The following is a 12062-nucleotide window of genomic DNA, read 5'->3' as shown; positions in this document are numbered from 1 at the left end:
TGAAGACCAGCTGGGGAGGGGCAAGGCTGGTCAGGAGCAGGGGAAGGCTTCCCTGGGCTCCCTGGTGAGCCCATGCCCACCTCCAGGAGAATGGCCCACTGAGGTCAAGGGCCTAGAAGACAAAGGAGTGTCCTCATAGCTAGAAACTCCAACCACCTTAGTTCAATGCAATGCCTCTATTTGGGCCTGACCATAGGAGGTCAACCTGGGCTTCCCAGTTCCATCTGCTTGCTCTCTTTCCTCCCTATATCAGTCATTTCTCTAGGTACCTGTGCCCAGAACGAGAGCTGTGAGGCCTCTGGAGTCCTGGCATGTGAGAAGAAGGCAGTTTGCTTGGAACCTAAAGCTTCTGGGTACAAGCTGGCCCCGCCCCAGTGCTCCTACCAGAGAGGTCTCATAGTGCCAGGTTGACCCTGTTGGTGAGGCCATGGTGAAAAGAGAGTCCCTGCCTGGCTAAGACTTCACTGAGTCTAGAAACTGGACAAGACTGGTATCTTCCAGGATCCAGGAAGGAAAAATGGTGTCAGTTGGTCCAGACCAAACCCAGATGTTGGGCTCAGTAGAAATGGCCAGTCTAGGACCTGCAACATCTGATGAAGACAGCTGCAATGCCTGCCGATCCCAGGCCCAGCGAGCTGCCTCGACTCCTCCTGGCCAGCATACCCAGCCCAAAGCTGCCCAAGGTAAGGGGACATGTAGGGACAGTGCCCTTCACTGGCACTGGTACCCCTGAGGGGGAACAGAGCAGCTGCAGCTGTTCATTACTGGAGTGTGAACAGTGGGTTCATTTAACCTTTGGGGTGCTGCAGGTCAACACACCAAGCCCCACAAAATTCCCCAAGCAGGTGGTATCCAAAGGCAAAAGCTGGTCTGGCACTAGTCAGGATATGGGTGACACAGACAGCAGTGCCAGAGGACAGGACCCATATTTCAGGCTGGAGGGGAGGGGAGTAAGCAGGATGCCCCCTCCAATGGGGACTTTCTGGGAACTCTCACTTAGAAGTCTTTCAAGGTCGTCTTCTTTTCACCCCCAAGCATAATCCTAACAAGAGCTGGTACCTGACAAGGTGCTCACCATCTGCGCCAGTTGCTGCCTTCCACATATAAGCTCATTCAATCCAAACAACACTGTGCAATAGGTACCATTATCAACTTGTTTCTGAGGCCCAGACAGCAAAGCTATTCAGAAAGGGCCACACAGCAAGGCAGTGTTGGAGTCTGGATTCGAACCCAGGCACCTGGCTCCAGAGCTGCACCACAGGACGCAACGCCACCTGGGAGCCTAAGAAATAAGCCCTGGCTAGGAACGGCCTGCATAATGGAGCATCCCTATGCTGAGCCTCCTCTCATGGCCTAGGTATCCTGCAAGAGGCTAGGCCAGAGGCAGGCAAGCAGGATTCCCAAAAGCACAAAGTCCTAGTGGCATGAGGCCCAGGGGAGGGGGTACCAAGAGTACTAAGCATCTACTGGGGGCCAGGTATTGGGCCTTATCCTTATTATTTAGTCCCCAGAAAAACAAAACCCCTGAGTTAGGGATTCTCAGAAAGACCAGGTGACTCCCTCAGAATCACACTCTAGTAAGCAGTGGAGCCTTGATTCAAACCAGAAAGAGTCCAAAGCCCTCTTCTCCCACAGCCCAGCCCTCCTCCCTACCAAAGGCAGCTTTGCTTTCCAGGGCTGCCCACCCCCCCCCCCCCCCCCCCCCCGCCAGTTAACCTGCTTCAGAGCGAAAGCCTGGACTCCATCTGGATGAAAACCATCACATGTAATTGGGGTAGGGAATGGCCTGGGCCCCTGGAAGCATCAGATGGCCCACATTCCCACTGCCCTTGTTGAGGGGTCAGCCCTGCGCAATCCTCCTACTCCCTCATGCCCTCCCAGGCTCCAAGTGGTCTCAGTGCCTCCAGGGACAGCAGGGGAGGCCCCATCCCCACACACACTAAAGGGGAAGTGTGGGACAGGCCTACATCAACGCTCGTACCAGCCTTAGCCCCTGCAGACTTGGTGGTCCGAGGCTGACTCTCAGTGGACTGGGAGAAAAAGGGAGCTTCAGCACAGTCTAGTTTACTAAAGGCAGAACCCAAGCACCACCAGTTCCCCCATCTGCTCCATACCTGGGCCTCAGCCAGGTAAACTGAACTGGCTGCCACGCCCCACCTGCCGCAGCCAGGCTCCCCACAGGGCAGGCAGACAGGTTGCTTAAGGCCCAAGCTGCAGTGGAGGTGGTAGCAGCAGAGGGTGGAGCAGGGGGTGGAGGGCCAGGATGGCACACAGGATAGATCCATGGGCACGCTGATAGCGGCTGGCCCAGAAGGGCCTATCTGCAGGCCGGAGCTGGCCAGGATCAAGTGAGCCACTCAGGGTCCTCCTGGCTCTTTCCCTCCCCTCCAAAACCCCAGGCTCCCCAAGGCACCAGGCCGCAGACCCCACACCCCACCTCAGAAGCAGGGCTGAGGGCAGAGCAATTTTGACTCTTCTCCAGCTTTACCAGAACTGAATCTGTGTGAGTGTGCGCACGCGCGCACATGTATGTGTGTGTGCGCGCGTGTGTGTTCGCATGTACACTGTGGGGAGGGGGCAGGCAGAAATCAGTGACTGACTCTGGAACTCACCCCTTCCCTTGGTACTTAGAAGAGGAAATGGCCGCACTCCAAGAATGCTGGGCCCTGGAGAGGAGAAGAACACCTATGAGCCACTACCAGGGTCGGTCCACTTCCTGTCACATGTTCCCTCATTCCTCCTCCTACCTCTCCAAAGGCCCTCAGGGATGGAGAACGGAATCCTTTCTCTTGCCCAACAAGAACCAGCTGCCCAGACCCTGCAACTTCTTCCATACAGAACTCCAGGATCTGGAGTTGACTGACATATATATGCTGATCCTCCAAGACACAGAGCTGACGAGTTATAAACATGCTCAAACAGCATCTGACATGAAAGAGTCCACAGCGATCACCATGACCTTGCCTTGGTGGTGCCCTTTCCTGTGTCACTCCTGCGCCCACAGCCAGACCAAGTGAGGCCTCCCCCAGGCCCTTCTCAGAAATCAGCCTCCCCCTGTCCAGCTGAGGCCAGGAGCTGAGGCCTAGAAGGGAAGTGGCTAAAGAGCTGTCAGCCCACACCTTAAGGGGGAGGGCAGCACTGATAGACAGTAGGTGGCCACCTCACACCTGGCCACTCCCTGCCCACTCACAGACCTGAAAGAGCCTCACTCCTCCCTACTCTCACACAGAAGCAGGTTCTGGCTCCCACTGTGCTCACTGGGGAGGGAGAAAGTGTGGGGATGGGCCACACAACAGCTCAGCCTACATCCTGTCTCCTCATCTGTGAACCAAAATATGCAGGGCCCCATGCTGGACACTGCTTAGGGAAGCAGCCTAGGGAGAAGGCTTGGGTTCTTAGCCTTCCCCAGGACTGGATGGGGTCTCTCACCCAGGCTACCCTGATACACCCACACTGAGAGGTCCTGAGGGCTGGGCCCTTTGGTCTTCACAGTGCCCCAGTGCCCAGCAGTGTGGCACATTTGTTAAATAAAAGCAAAAAGTATGAGTGAACTACGTAAGATCAATACCTCAACTCTTGCTATCTGATCCTCAGTCTCCTCCTCTATCACATCAGCTGTGTGACCCTGAGGCCCCAGGTCCTTATAGACAGTCTGTGATAGCCATGAGCACCTGAAGTCTGGGGGGGTCCATGGTCCCCTAAACCCTCTGTGAGAATCCCTGCTAGGCAGAGAATATACTGCCCAGCTCCCAGAGTAGGTGGAGACTAAGCATCCCTGCACTATCCCTGGTGTCAGGGTATGACCTAGCTCTGAATGTGGACACAGGTGTCTTCTGGAGTGACCCAGGACTGAGAGGGACAGGATCAGAGGGACCACTTTAACCTATACATTCATCCTCTGAGACAGCCAGATGTCCACAACCAGGCCAAGGGTCTAGGCCTGGGTCATGAGTGCTCAGCCTAATGCCTAAGTGCACCTAATTAGCATGTCTTGTCCACCCTTTTTTGTTGTTGTTAAACAGCTATCGAGAGCCAGGTGGTAGGATGAATGCCTCACCTATGTCACCTAATTTAATTCCTGCCAGACAACATATGAAGCAGGTATCTTAACATAGCTCTACAGATGAAGAAACAGAGGCTTAGAGAGATGATGTGATATGCTCAAGATCGTACAGCATGACAGTGATGAACCAGAATCAGAACCCAGGACTGCCAACCTTGAGGCTGTATTCTCAGACTGGCTCCCAAGTCAGGCTGCACCCAACCAAACAGCCACCCCCCCACCCAAAGACAGCTATATGGTGGGCTGCCTGGAGGCAGTGGCTGGGCCGGCCATGAGGAGAGCACACCATGCCAAGATTCTTCTATCTCACTGTTCCCTGGATCAGCCTCCAGCACTGACCCCAAGGTACACTGCTGCCTTGGCCCTTTTCCTATCCTGGAATTAGCATTTCCAACCCAAGAGGCAATGTGCTGCTTTAGGAACAGGACACGCTGATGAGGAAAGAGGCAACTGCAAGGACTCTCCTCCTTCCCACTGAGGCCTTGCAGAGGGCTCCAACTGGGCCAGGTGTGGAAGGAGGGGCAGGGGTTTACAGGACACAGCCCTGCAGGAGTGGGGGTCCAGCATCTGGTCTAGGAGATTTCCAAAGCCCAGCTCCTGCCCCAGGTCATTTAGGCTCCAGCGCTCTCAACTCCCACTTAGTGCCATCTCCCAACCACGTGACCTCAAATCCTGTCTACTCATCCCTCAACCGGGCCAATGTCACCTCTCACCTAGGCCTAGCCCAATCTCCTCAATGGTCTCCCTGCCTCATCTCTTCCTCTCCTCCACCTGCCATCTAGTTAGCTTCCTAACTCACAGGGGGCAAACTGTGCTGCCCCTTGCCTCCCAACCTGCTGTTCCTCACACTGTCTGGCCCACCGAACATTTCTACTGTTTTCTTCACCCCCCACATATCCACTGGCTATACTTCCCCTATCGTTCCATGTCTGTAAGCCTTTACTGTCGTACTTCCCTCAGTCAGAAGACCCCCTCCTGGTAGAGCAGTTCTACTCATGGGAGAAGTCCCAGCTAAAGTCCACCTCCTCTGTGATCTTCTCAGGCAAACTTGAGGTACCCTCCCCAAACCCACAGCTCAAAGCTCTATAGGCATCAAGTACAGTGTCTATTAGAGACTCATTTGTATAGTGCTGACTTGCCAACCATGTGAAGCTTTTTTGAGGGCAGGGCCAGGTTTGTTCATCTCTGGAGTGCAGGTGTCAAGCAGAACCTGGCACAGAGAGTCAGCACACATGTGTTTCTATTAAGTGTCCCACTGAGGCTTGGTAGGAGACAGTGGGTAGGCTGTAGGCCTTGCCTACTTGAGCTCTACAGGCAAGGAATCCAGAGCTGGGGATTCCCAATGGTCTGTTTGCCAAGACTCAGAGCTGAAGGCTGAAGAACTCTTGGTAGAGCTGCCAGCCCATGCAGCTGTGGGCAGTACCACCCCATGCATGGCAAGAGGCCACAATGGTGAGCCCTGACTCACCACGGGCTGTAAGTACAGCCAGACGCCCACAGGGTGCCAGTAATGCTGGGCTCATCTCTGACCCCAGCATCCTAGACATTCTGGGCAGCTCACCTGGCTCCACTTGATCTCCCCCCGACCATCCCCTCCAAACCAGGCAGCTTAACATCCAAAGAAATGCCATATCACTGAGGCAGGGGCCACCAGAATGGCTGAAGAGGTAGGATTCTAAGCCCCATGCCCAGGACCTGCTCTCTCAACCCTTGAGGAGCTGTAGCCATAGCAGGAAAGCTGAAAGAGGGAAGGCATAGAAACGATAAGATATGACTCCAGAGAGAGGGTGGAATCTGAACAGCCCGGCCTTAGAGCACTGGCCTCTAATGGGGATGAAAGAAGGAGGCACAGCAAGAAGAGGCAGGGGACCAAATTACTGGCAGAAACTAGGGACACGCAATGGTGTGGCCCCCTGCAGTCAGAAGTCCATGGGAGCCATGAGCCGAGAACCAGACCTGGGGCAAGGAGAAAGGATGCCTGGAGCAGGAGTCCAGGTTAAATCTGGAAGGAGCTTCAAGCTCAGAGAGGAGGTGGTATGTAGGACCAGCTTACAGATTTTCCCACCCCTTTCTCAGAAACTACAACACCTCTGCCCCATGTCCATCCATGGGCAGAACCCCAGCCAGGGCACAGGAGGCTCCTTACCATGTGGGGATTGTCGTAGTAGACGGCGATGGAGCGGAGCTTGGGGGAGACACTGCAGCTCTCGGTGAAAAGCCGCCCAGTCTCGCTGTAGGGCCCCATGTGGAACTTGTAGGCCACAGTGACATTGCGGATGGGGGGTGAGCCGGCACTCACTGCCACCCCAGCCAGTAGCCCTGAGTACCCGGCAAAGGCCAGCAGTGTCAGCAGCAGCAGCAGGGTCAGGCCCCCAATCAGGCCTAGGAGGAGCAGGTCAGACATGGCTCTGTGCCCCCGACACTGTGCCCCCAGGCAGCTGCAAAAGAGACAGGAGGGAGAGAAGGCTGCTCTGACCAATGTGCCCACCTGCCCACCAGCCACTTCTGGCCCAACCTCAGTCCTGCCTTGGGTGCTCTGACCCAGGAAGGGGAGGGGCCATGGTGTTTACACACAGAGTGACCTAGAAGAGAGCTACAAAGGATGACTGAAGCCACAAGCCTCTTTATTTCTTAATCACAATTGTTGAGGCTCCCAGAACAGCTCTGCCTATTGGCTGGCAGCCCTTGGTCACACCTGGGGAAACTGAGTCATAGAGGCGCACAGGAGTGAGTCAGCCAGGGACATACTTCCAGCCCTGACCAACCTCCCCCAAGATGCGCAAGACGTCAGCCAGGCTGCCTTTTCCCTACATTACCTCTTCCTTTCCACACACTGCCACACTGCCTGCCTGGCCTCCCCAAGCCTCATGGACCACTGTCGGGGAGGATGGGCAAGCGCCAGGGTCCGATCACTTACTAACAAATAGGGAAACCATAAGGAAAAAAAACCCCACGGGGAAAATGTGCCACAGAAAGAGACTCTCACAGGAAATTCTCCTTCTCTAAGTACACCTGGCCCTCGGAATCTTGGTATCCAGCAAGCTCACCCATCCAGAACCAAGGGAAGATCAGACCAAATCAGCCTGAGCAGCCAGAACAAAGTCCAGCACTGTGCTTCCCAGACTTGAACCACTGGTGCCAACAAGCTACATCCCACTTTTCCAGCTCATAGGTTAGAAACTAGGAGGAGGAAGAAAAGTTTGCTAGAAATGGAAACACACCAGGGAGAACAATTATTCCCTGGCCCAAGCAGTTCATCCCATGGGGAAGGGGTGCTGGCCTGGGTGGGGGCGGGGAGGGGGGTCACAGCTGGGTCTACTTGCTGCCCTGTTCCTCCCCTCCACCAGCATCTCCAGGTGTTCAGAATTATTCTTTGTGGTTTTGATCCTGCCACCCCACCTCCTCTACTAGGTAGTTCGCAGAAAAGCATCATGGGGTGGGATGAAGGAGTCTTTTTTTTCCTTTTTGTGTTTATGTCGTTTATCTGACAATTGTCCCTCCTCCCCACTGGCCTTTCCTCATTCCTCCTTTCTGTATGGTACAAGCAATAAAGACACTCATTTCAATGAAGAAAAAAAAAAGCAAGAGAAGCTATTCAAGAGCAGGCCCAGACACACAGCAGAGGCTGGCGTGTGAGCCACTCAAGGCAGACCGTTCAGCCCTCCATGAAGCATGGGGCCAGAAGCCTAACCCTCTTATAAGAAGGTTTATTATATATTTTTAATAAGAAGGTTTAACCTGAGTCGCCCGGGTGGGGGGGGGGTGGAAATCACAGCACAGACAAGAATGTTTAAAGAGGAAGGGAAACATGTGACCCATTGGAGGAACAGTCTCACCCCAAGTATTTAAAATTAATATTTAAAGTTTAAAAGACTTGGGAGCTGAAAGTCAATACTTCAGCCCTATGGAAAACTTAGCTCTGTGGAATAATTTGTTCCCTATGGGTTCTGGGTGTCAAAATTTTTTACTGAAAAATTGTCTTTGGAGTCAATGAACACATAGTGTTTGCCTCACAAAGAGGCAAACTAAACTCCTACATCTCTGATATCATAAAATTGAGATGCATCACACTGGTCTTCTTACCCATATGTGTTCCTGCCCCATAGGTGTGCTTTTTTTGGGATGCATTCGCTGTCCTACTCATCTTGCCTCTAGTTTCATTCCTGTTTTCTTTGGTGATAATGATGATACCTCTTTTACCAAGTACTTACTATATGCCAGGCACTATCTAAATGTTGAAACACAGCTACTTTATTAATCCTCAAGACAAGGTAGGTGTAAATCAGGAGGTTAAGAGACTTACTCAAGGTCACACAGGTACTAAATAGAACCCTAGACCAAAATGCAGGCAATGGGAACTCAAGCAGTCTGACTCCAGGCCCCATTTCCACGTTCTCCTTCCTGGTGACAGGGTTTCCAGAAAAGCTCAAGTTTTTTTTCTAATCCATGCTTGGACATCTCTGAACCCAAGGCTCTCAGCTGGAAGCTCTCACTCAGCAGCTAGGTCTCCACGTTGCCTTGAGAGTGACCATCCCTCACTTTGACCTACCCTCTCAGCTGCACACTCCCCATCCTCCTCAAAGCAACTTAGTTCCCACCTCCCTCTTCCTCTCACCTCCTAAACTACCCAGAATAGAGGGAAAATGCACCCCAGAGCTTGGGTCTGCACAAAAGGGAGGCAGGGCAAAGTGAATTTCCCCATACGCAAGAGAAAAGGCAGGATAAGGGCTGCGGAAGCTCACCTGAAAAGACAGGCTCACTTTTAGGAACTCATGGCATCCAGCGCCGCAGGGACCAAGTGCTCCAAGTGCTCCAGTGCTGGGGGCAGAGAGAAAATCACCACTGAGCGGGCACCCTGCCTTGACTGTCCCCTTTTCAGGGAAAGCCCACTAGGGCCTCTACATTAACTGTCTTCACAAGGTTGCACCTCTACCTCGTCCTCACACCCCTTCCGGAAATCAGAAGCCAAACTCGGCCTCGTAATGTGAACTCTTACCGGGGCCAGGCTCATGCCCGTTTTTGGAGAGCCCTCTTCCTGGAGGGTTCCAGTCACCGCACCTCGCTCTGAAACAGCCCCTGCCGCTGACATGTGGCAGGCTGTCCCCCTCTGGCCCGCTGCCGGCGAGGGTCTGGGCGGGCTGTCCCGCGTGGGCTTCCTGGAGCTGCTCACTTGCGCCGCGGCAGCGGGCCAGGCCCTTAAACTTCGGTGCCAGCGGGGAGCGGAAAGACCCGGGTTCCGAGGGGCCTGCGCGGGAAGAAGGTGCTCCGCCTCCCACTCTGGGCGTCCAGCCCTGCTTACCCGCACCTCGCCTATTTACTCAGCCCCTTTCTTTTCAGCCACAACCTCACTGGGCCTCACACACCTCCGAAACTTAAGAGACGCTAAAGTTTGTAGCCACCGCTGCGAGGCGCGGCCTCCAGGGGCCGGGGCGGAGTTAAAGTGCGGTTCTTGCCTCAGTTCCCCACCCCCACCCCCGGCTCGGGCTTCACTGCCTCGGGGCGTGCCCTGCACCGGAGGCCGAAGCACGGGCGACCGAGCGTGGTAGACTGGTCCAAGGTCGCGTTCGGGCCTTTGGACCCGGTCGGGGCCAGCTGCGGGCGTGCCGCCTGGGCCGCGGGGGTCACGGAGGGGACGCGGGGGCCCCTGAGGTCGCTCCCAGGCGGACGGAGGTTTCAGGCCCTCAGCGCGCGTAGGGCCGCCCCAGCGGGACCCCTCTCCTCCGGTCCGGCCCTCACCTCAGCGGCCGCCCGGCGCGGACGCCGATCCGCGCAGGCGGCTACAGGCTAGGTCGCGGAGCCTACGCGCGCCTGCCGCGCACGTTCGCTCCGCCCCCTCTCGCGGCGGGACGCGGCCGTGGCCGTGGGCGCGTGCGCGCGGGACCCGGAGGGCGGAGGCCTGCCCCGCCCGGTCTCCATAGCGACGAGCGGCGCCCATTTCCCTCCCCACCCCCCCACCCCCCTGCCGTCAGGGGCGGAGCCCACTGAGCACCTTCCTGCCTCCCACAAACTTACCCGGCCCCAGACGTGGGGGGCGGACGGAAGTCAGCCTGGTGGCCCACAGTAGAGAGCCAGGCTGGGGTCCAAGGAAGCCCTCACCGGAGCGTTTGGTGAGGCTTGGTGAGGCTCCTCACCAGAGCGGAGCGTTTGAAGAGGCTTGGGAAGTTCAGCACAACAGTATCAGCCTCTGGCATTTATTTGTACCACCCTTCGTCCTGCCACTTTCTCTTCCTGAAGCTTGCCGACAGACCTGTGAACCCAGCAGGGCAGGGCCACTTGCCCCCTTCTTACAACTGAGGAAACCGACGCCCAACTTGGACGCAGGGAAGAAGCGAATGGATCCAAACTCTGGAACAGCGCAAATGTCAGTCATGTCTCCAACACTCCACCCCACCCCACCCCAACCAGAGCACAGGAGTGGTCATTCAACCACCCAGGATAGTTGAATAGTTCTAGGGGCTAGGATGGATAGTTCTAGGGGCTGGGGATATCGAGTGAACCAAGGCCCCGCCCCCTCGGAGCTAACCAGGAACCGCCCCCTCCAGGCTCCTCTCTCTCAGAGCCCAGGATGTGCTTGGGTGAGGCTGGTCTGCCCTTCTAGCTTAAGGTATTCTAGGTAGCTCCCGGATCAAGTGTAAGCTCCTTGAACATAGGTTGAATCTTCCGCTATTTCTGCGGACCTACAAAGTACTCTCTCCTAGAGCCCCAGAGATGAAACTTTGCCCTGCTACCTTGGTGCTCCTGACAGGGAGGACCGGTATTTGGGAGGGGAATCATCTTAGCGTGGATTCCACTACTGCACTAGCAAAGGGCAGACTGGGCACACAGAGGCCCTCGTCGTATTCCTGGCTTCCTTTCCTACTACACACAGTTCCTTCCACAGGCAGGAAAGGATGACCCTCATCCACAGGGCCAAGCCTGTCCTCAGCTGTCTGGGAGAGAGCTTTCTCTGGCAGAAAGAGCCAGCTGGCCCCTCACAGGCATTCAGGGCTAGGTTGGCAGGGTCATGGCAGTTCTATTTTGCTTATGAACATCAAATACATGATCAAACCCTTTAGGTGCTCCAGGCAAGTGGCCTATACACTTGGAAGCACTTCCTATGGGATAAGAGCCAGTTCATGGTTCAGAGACAAGACAGCTTCTGCCCACAGTTCTCTTGCCTGGTCATTTTTCCTGTTTCTCAGAATCTGATGAGTTTCTCCCAGGAAACCATTGTATGGAGCTGCCCTTTCCTCATCTCATCCTCTCTGCTCACTTCCTTCAGGCTGATTGGGGAATTCCAGAGGCCCACATCAGAAATCAGGGTGTGCCTTAGGAGCTTCACCACCTCTGTTGTGAATGGAGTCAGCCTGTGACTGAGGCTGCTGGCCATAAGCTCCCCTCCTCACCTTCATCTCTGTCGCCTCCCAACAGAGCAAGCCCAACCCTTGGCAGGGATCGCTGCAAGACCTCTGCTAGCCACCAGGAGGTAGCAGCCAAGACAAGCCGCCAAAGGAAGCGTTCCTCTTCCCTCTTGAAGAAAGAGTAAGCCGACCTGTTCACCTAGCCAACTGCCCTACACACACTGCACTCCCAGTCCTCTCCCCCAATAGCATATATTCTCTCATGAGCCCACACTTGGCCTTTGTCTCCTCCTGCCTTTCTCTGTCCAAGAAATCCCCACAGAGCCTCTTTAATTCTCCCTCAGTAAACTTCCAGACTGTTTCCCTAGGGCTCCTCCCCTTACAGGGACCAAACTTGGAGAGACAAAATGTAGACAACCCTCACCTTCCCTTACCTCCTCATATTCCAAAGCCTGGTTAGTTCTCTGTGAGGCAGTGGTTAGACCCACTAACTCAGGGGACAAATGGAGAAGGCATATGCAGTGTAAGATGGTCTGCAGATCCTGCCACCAGCCATCTCCCACCCGCTGAAGGCACTGATGCTGTACCCAGTCCCCAGCCACCCAGTCTGGTTAGGGCTGCCCTAGCAGGTCTTGCTGTGATTGAGGACCATCTAGCCG

The 12062-nt window shown here is 55.2% G+C and overlaps 1 protein-coding gene across 4 annotated transcripts in view; it reads right to left on the bottom strand.

Annotated features, from left to right (window-relative positions):
• Positions 1-9922, bottom strand: part of TEX264 (testis expressed 264, ER-phagy receptor) — a 30103-nt gene extending 20181 nt beyond the window's left edge. The window contains exons 1-3 of one of the 4 annotated variants that reach the window (XM_027586932.1): positions 9800-9922; positions 8806-8881; positions 6210-6501 (exon numbers count right to left, since the gene is read on the bottom strand). In XM_027586932.1, coding sequence (XP_027442733.1) covers positions 6210-6467 — 258 coding nt within the window. In that variant the 5' untranslated portion in view covers positions 6468-6501; positions 8806-8881; positions 9800-9922. Of the gene's footprint in view, positions 1-6209; positions 6502-8805; positions 8882-9059; positions 9555-9799 lie in introns of those variants that run through there. The other 3 variants (XM_027586931.2, XM_027586933.2, XM_027586934.1) reach the window with 3 other exon arrangements.
• Positions 9923-12062: the final 2140 nt, after the last annotated feature.

This window comes from Zalophus californianus, chromosome 1 (genome assembly GCF_009762305.2).
Source record: "Zalophus californianus isolate mZalCal1 chromosome 1, mZalCal1.pri.v2, whole genome shotgun sequence".
Classification (NCBI taxonomy): Eukaryota; Metazoa; Chordata; class Mammalia; order Carnivora; family Otariidae; genus Zalophus; species Zalophus californianus.
The sequence above is the reverse complement of the archived record's forward strand: the minus strand, read 5'-3'. Positions and strand labels throughout refer to the sequence as shown.